Below are 7,003 nucleotides of genomic sequence, written 5' to 3'. Positions count from 1 at the left end.
TTCTAGGGAAAAACCCTTTATATAGCAGAAGAAGGGGGCCAGAGGCCAGCTGTGGGACCCAGAAGGCATCACGGTGCGCCCTGTTGCCTTGTGAGCAGCAGGTGCCCCCCTCTGGTATTTCTTTATTCTAGTATTTTTTATATATTCAATAAAAATCCTCGTGAAGTTTCACTTCATTTGAAGCTCCGTAGAATAGCTATCTCTGTTGTAGCTCTTTTAGGTCCAGAATTCCAGTTGTCGGTAATTTCCTTCTCCATGTAAACCTTGCAAATTAAGAGAAAAAAGGCATTAGAATTGCAACATAAAGTGGAATAATGACCAAAAACATTATAAATAATAGTAGGAAAACATAATGTAAAATGGACTTATCAGACTCCCATACAACCATAGTTGTCGGGTCAAGTTGAAGGCTGGCAAACCTGCACGCGTAGGCTGATGCACGACATTAGGCTCCCAAGCCCATCTCACAATGTCCATCATGCCCGGCTCCAGGGTGACCACGCTGACTTGCTCCCATAGGTGCAGGTACTCCTCAATTTCTGCCGCATTTAAGTCTGGACCCACGTCACTTGGCCATGCGCCGTTTACCGCCTCCTCCACCGTTTTGGCAGCCCTAATTCATGGTTGGACTCAATCATACAGTTTTGGGGCAATCTCCTGAGTCCTTATTCCACTAATCCATCAGTCCTCCTAGAAGAAAGTACCTCCCATCTTCGAGATCCACGAACACCGCGGCCTGACATATAGCACGAGACTCTGGCGGCACATTGGGATGGAACTCCGCCCACGGTCAGGATCCATCGACACGGTTAGCCATAGCCATCTCGCACGAAGTGCAAAGTTGAGCCAGCGCGGATTAGGTATGGCTAATCCACCCGACCACTTCAGAGTACACAGCCACTGCACACTGTCCGCCTCTCACATCTGCACTCCCAGCCCACGGGAACCCGTGCAAATTTTGATCATGCTGGTTATAACCTTTGATGGCACATCAAGGGCGATCATGGCATGGATGTGCATCGCACATAGCACCGATAGGGCAAGAACCAGACGCCTAGCCTTGTCCATGGAAGTGGCTCTCCATGATGGTAATTTTTTGACGAACCCATCCTCAATCTCTTGGAATTGCACCGCTGTTGGCTTCCTTAAGCAAAGTGGAAGGCCCAAATATCTGCATGGAAAATTGTGCATCCAAGTCCATCCCAGAGTAGATCCACCTAATTCGCACAACATCTAATCGGCACAAGCACACACTTCGATGGTTTGATCCTTAAACCAGAATCTTAAAGTCCTCACGAATTGCCGCACACATCCTAATGTCCCGATCCAAGGGCTTCAGGAAGAGCATGGCATCATTGGCAAATATCGACAGACGGTGGGAGAGTCCACGATTACTCAAGGCAGAAAGCATGCCATGCTCAGTCACAGACCGGAACAAATAATGAAGGGCCTCAATCACAATATGTTATTCCTTTTTTTAGGGAAAGCCTTCATGGCATACTTTATTGAAATTTAAACAAAGTTACATTGTTTATTACATCTGAAACAATAAAGCTAGGAGGATTATCAATCCAAAAAACACTAGAATTTGTACTAACTGCATGTCTAGCTAAATTTTGCGCCACCAAATTTGTTTCCCGGTTGCAATGATGCAATGAAGTAGGTCCAATGCTTTGAGCTAATTGAAAACACTCTGCAAGTATCGCTGAGTAAGGACTCAAAACTGGAGCAATTCGATTGAAAGCCTGAACTAGCTTGAGGGAGTCGATTCCATAATAACTGGCATACATCCAACTCTTTCTACGAGCTTGACCCCTTCCTGGAGGGCCGTTGCTTCATACGTAGCCACATCTAGCAAGTGATTTAGGGGTATACACGAGCCAGCAATTACTTCTCCCTGATCATTACGAATAACAGCTCCTGCACCTCGTGTTCCATCACTGAAGAAAGAGGCGTCCACATCCAGTTTGTACGTGTTCTTTGGTGGCTTGCTCCATAGTATTTCATTTGTGACAGCTTTAGGACCTACAGCACCAAAATCACTTGCAAGTGCTTGTATTCTGAACGCTGATTGTGCCGGCGGTGCAACGTACGCATCCTTGACAAACTCCCTCCGTTGCCACCAAATATACCAGGATCCAACAACAATTAATTCTTTCAGCCCAACATGACCAAGTACATGAGACTTGTTGTTTGGTTGCCGCAAGATCTCTTCCAACACAATCGATCCAGACCTATCAATGACTGTAGCTTCCTCAATTATGTCCAGAACGCCCAAGGCTCGCCATACCTGCTTTGCTCGATAGCAAGTAAACATTAGATGCTTGATGTCCTTCGCACCCTTTGTACAAACCGGGCATTGGCCTATAGTCGGGATATGCCTGTTTCCCAGTACAGCCAACCCTAGGAGAATCCCATGCAAGGCCTTCCACGCGAATATTTTCAATTTGCGTGGAACCCTCAAATTCCACAGAATCTCCCATACCGGATTCCGACTTGATGTCCCTTGTCCATCCACTCGCGTCAACATGTGACGATGAGAATGGTCCCACTCAATATAATAGGCAAATCAAACGGAGAACGAATAAGATTTTTATAATTCCAAGCCATAAAATCTTCCTCTTAATGTTCGCTTAATGGAATCCGCAAGATTCTATCCACATCTACAGGTTAAAAAATATCCCGAATTAACCACTCATCCCATTTGCCAGTCGTTGGATCAATAAGCTCATTAAATGTTTTCAATATTATTTGTCCCTTGGGAGTCTATATCATGCGATTTATACTTCCTGGAATCTAGTGATCCTCCCAGATGTTGATCATCTCCCCTGAACCCACTCTCCAAATGTGTCCTCTACAAAAAGTACATAGACCTACCACTATGCTTTGCCAGGTAAAAGATGACCCCTTCTTCGGACCCGCCTTCAACAAGTGACAATTTGGGTAATATTTAGCTTTAAGAACTCTGGTGCATAGAGAATCTGGATTTGAAATCAGTCTCCATGATTGTTTCACCAACATAGCTAGACTAAAGGAGTGCAGATCACGAAAGCCCATACCTCCATCCTTCTTTGGGATGCACATTGTCCACCATGCCATCCAATGCATACGTTTTTGGTCCTCTGTATCTCCCCACCAGAATTCAGACATTGCATTAGTCATTTCTTTGCATGATTTCTTCGGTGTGTTAAAGACAGACATAGCAAAAATTGGAATGGATTGTATAACTGCCTTCATTAAAATTTCCTTTCCTCCCATAGACAGAAATTTCCTTTCCAGCTCTTCAGCCGCACTATATTCTCTCCAAGAGTTGAATAAAACTATCACTCCTGCCCGCACCCACCATAGCCGGCAGCCCTAAATATTTATCTGATAGAGCTTTAGACATAACATTCAATTTTGTGCATATGTCGGCCTTAGTCTCCACACTCACATTAGGACTAAAGTAAATGCTGCATTTTGCTTCACTAACCAGTTGGCCAGAACTTGCACAATATTGATCTAGAACCTGTCTCAATGAGGTTGCATTATTCATATCAGCTTTCATAAGGATAAGGGAGTCATCAACAAAAACTAAATGTGAAATTGATGGTGCATTTTTGCAAACCCTGACACCTTCAATGCCATGAACCTCCTCTCTATGAGCCAGAAGACTAGAAAGCCCTTCTGCACAAATCAAAAACAAATATGGAGATAGGGGGCTCCCTGTCGGAGTCCCCTTCCAGGAATAAAATATTATGTTTCTTGATTATTGAATCTGGCCTTATATTTAACTGACTGGACACATGCCATCAATTTACAAACTCTACATGAAAGCCTAAGCGTGTCATCATTCTGCTAAAAAAGTCCATTCAACCCTATCATATAGGCTTGTGCATATCCAGTTTAACTGCGCAATAGCCCCACTTGCCTTTCTTCTTATTTTTTTTATTATATGAATACTCTCATAAGCCAACAAAATGTTATATGTAATGAGTCGACCCGGTACAAAGGCACTCTGTATCGGAGAGATGATATCATCTAGAATAGATTTTAGCCGGAGAGCTATCATTTTGAAGATTACCTTATATAAAACATTACACAAGCTAATGGGCCTGTACTGTGTAATGAGCTCGGCAGATTCCACCTTTGGTATAAGAACAATTACCGTGTTATTCTTGATTGCTCATCGTTCCAACATAAACTATGTCTGGCGACGGAAATAAAAGGTGCGTGTGCGGTGGCAAAGATGTTTCTCATTATTAATTACCCGAATACATAGTCGACAGATTGTATAATATATTATGTGCATGTGCATATACATAGCCACCGATTGCATTCACATACGAGCACGCTTTCTCGAGCCATGTTGTTACATGAACATGGACATACACATATTCTTAGGAACAAGTAAGAAAGACAAATGGAGAAGGAAAACCCAAAGCAATGTCAGAGTTGACAAAACTGCAATGGCACTTTATATGTGGCCCGTGGTGAGTGAGCTGTTTAGGCCTTGCCGGACTCCTCGCAGCCCGGTGGCTTGAAGGCAATGAAGCTGACGCACTGCACCTGGCGCATGTTGTCGAATCCGATGATGCGGACATACGCGTCAGGGTACTCCTTCTTGACCTCCTCCACCTCGTTGATCACCTGTGTGGCGTCGGTGCACCCGAACATAGGCAGCTTCCACATTGTCCAGTAGCGGCCGTCGTAGTACCCGGGAGACGCATTGTGCTCACGGAAGATGAACCCGACCTTGCTGAACTCGAGGCAAGGCACCCACTTGGAGCGGATCAGGTAGTCCACCTGCTTGAGGAGGGCCTCCGTGCTGAGCGGTGGCAGGTAAGACAGGGTCTCGAACTTCTTGATGCCCTCGATGGGCCACACCTGCAGATCAGATTGACATTTTTGATACATTAACAGACTATAATTCTAGTTCTACACATTTGATGTTATTGACTTCCGTCCGTCAGCTAGAAAATGAGTAGAAAGACAGAGACGATGTTGTTTACCTGCATGCACCTGATCCTTCCACCGTTGCTGACGCTGCCGAGGCTAGCGCCGTTGGAGCGGCGGCTGACGGGGAGGCCGGCGGTGGACTTGAGCCCCTGGAAAGGAGCGACGGAGGTGGCCGACGAGGCCATCACGGTGGGGGCCATGGCTGTACTATGTAGGTATATAGCTTGCTAGGAGGAGGCACTCTGGCTTGAGGACTGCTGCGTTGGGTCAGCAAGGCTTATATAACCCTTGGGCCCTTGCTGAGCAACAACAAGATGTGGAAGGGGTGGCTGATGTTCCGCGGCGGCGATTAGCCCCTGCGCATCATCGGCATCCTGATAAGGTCGAGATAAACAACCACATGTCTGCGCGCCTTATCCTCTGTGCCATCCAATCAACGGCCCTGTGCCCTGCTATGCTGGTCCTACTCCTTCCTGGCTACTTGCACTCGTGCCCATTGGCCCTGTGCCCTGCTATGCTGGTCCTACTCCTTCCTGGCTACTTGCACTCGTGCCCATTTGCATTATTCTCTAGGTTTGCTGTACCGTATGTATGGTGAGATAGTGAGATGTATCAACATTGCTACTCCTACTAACTAGAGGTAATTTTTCTTCGAGGGAAACTAGAGGCAGTTATATTGTGAAAGGGCATCCGCATTAGGTACACTACCAACCAGAGTATACCTGGCAAACATAGCTTCCTTTACCTGACACGGTTAGTATGCTAATTATGAAGTGTTATAGGAGTATGTAATATGGTGGTCTCAAGTCTCAATGCACAGGACAACCTTTCCGAGTTCTAACTTCCAAACCTATAATTTGGTTTGCTTGTTTGCTTCCTGTCTGACCTATCAATCAAATAAACGTCTAGTTCCGTGATACAAGCTTGACTTTCGCTTCAAGACGGTAGATTTCTTGGTTGGGTCCCTTTTCATTTTCTTGGTTGGGTCCCTTTGATACAGGCTCCCTTCCCTACCGATGATCATACAACAAATGAACAGTAGATTTCTTGGTTGGGTCCCTTTACTTTTCTTGGTTGGGTCCCTTTGATAAAGGCTCCCTTCCGTACCGATGATCATACAACAAATAAACGTGCATTCCTTTTTGTTTTTTATGCATGGCCACTTCATATTTTTATGTCTAATTTTGGTCATTAATTTTATCAATAAACTAAGTTATAGTATGCCATAAAAAGTATTGCCATTAGATGTACATTTCAAAAAAATTAGATGATATATTTTTTATGACATATAATCTATATTTTATTGACCAGAATTATAAGTGAAATTTTGACCCCAAAAAATGATGTGACCATGTATAAAAAAAAGAGGGGGTATTTTAATTTAATAAGTTGGTATTTATTCAAACTAGTAGACTGCCCGTGCGTTGCCACGGGCTTTTTAAATTTTATGTCGCTTGCATCTTAGAGAAATAATGACAGGGAGATGTTAAGTTCATCATAGTGTTCATTTGGTTATACTGAAGAGATAAGATAACATCCCCTAGACAAATTTATTTTTATTGATAAATGAATTCCCTCCTGCCTATGTGGTTGACCTGGAAGGCAAAGGCGAATTTCATAACATGTATATGGTACCTTGCTAGAACAAAAAAAATAACTGATATATTTGCCTCAAAATCAGAATGGATGACAGAAATTCCCACAGAAAATATAGCGTGTGATTACGAGGATTGTAATAGCACACTAAATCGTATCTCTAAATGTGTAGGACTGCAGAAGTGTTATTTCTTTGGAAAAAATGGACAGAGCAAATGAGGACGGTCCAATGCAGGTTCTGCCGCTTATTGTACACGTGTTTTTATACATAATCTGTTGGAAACAAAAAGGAACAAAATATGTTTGAGTAGGCAACGGTATGTTTTAAAAGATGATGACTTCCTCATATTGAAGTACATAACTGAACTCTACTGAACAGTGGTAGATGAATCATAGGTATAGGAAAAGAGTGAACAAATAGGTATTATTTCGGTTACTCACAGCCTACATGTACAACATTGAGAAGCTC

At 43.7% G+C, this 7,003-nt stretch overlaps 1 protein-coding gene across 1 annotated transcript; it reads right to left on the bottom strand.

Annotated features, from left to right (window-relative positions):
* Nucleotides 1–4,215: 4,215 nt before the first annotated feature.
* On the bottom strand, nt 4,216–5,308 carry LOC109756851 (ribulose bisphosphate carboxylase small subunit, chloroplastic 3). The gene is made up of 2 exons (XM_020315697.2): nt 4,992–5,308; nt 4,216–4,866 (listed from the first exon to the last, which is right to left on the bottom strand). Exons 1-2 carry the CDS (start codon nt 5,136–5,138, stop codon nt 4,486–4,488), a joined length of 528 nt encoding a protein of 175 aa, XP_020171286.1. The 5' UTR covers nt 5,139–5,308; the 3' UTR covers nt 4,216–4,485.
* Nucleotides 5,309–7,003: the final 1,695 nt, after the last annotated feature.

This window comes from Aegilops tauschii, chromosome 5, assembly GCF_002575655.3.
Source record: "Aegilops tauschii subsp. strangulata cultivar AL8/78 chromosome 5, Aet v6.0, whole genome shotgun sequence".
In the NCBI taxonomy this organism is placed as follows: Eukaryota; Viridiplantae; Streptophyta; class Magnoliopsida; order Poales; family Poaceae; genus Aegilops; species Aegilops tauschii.
Note: the sequence above shows the minus strand (reverse complement) of the source record. Positions and strands in the feature narration are given on the sequence as shown.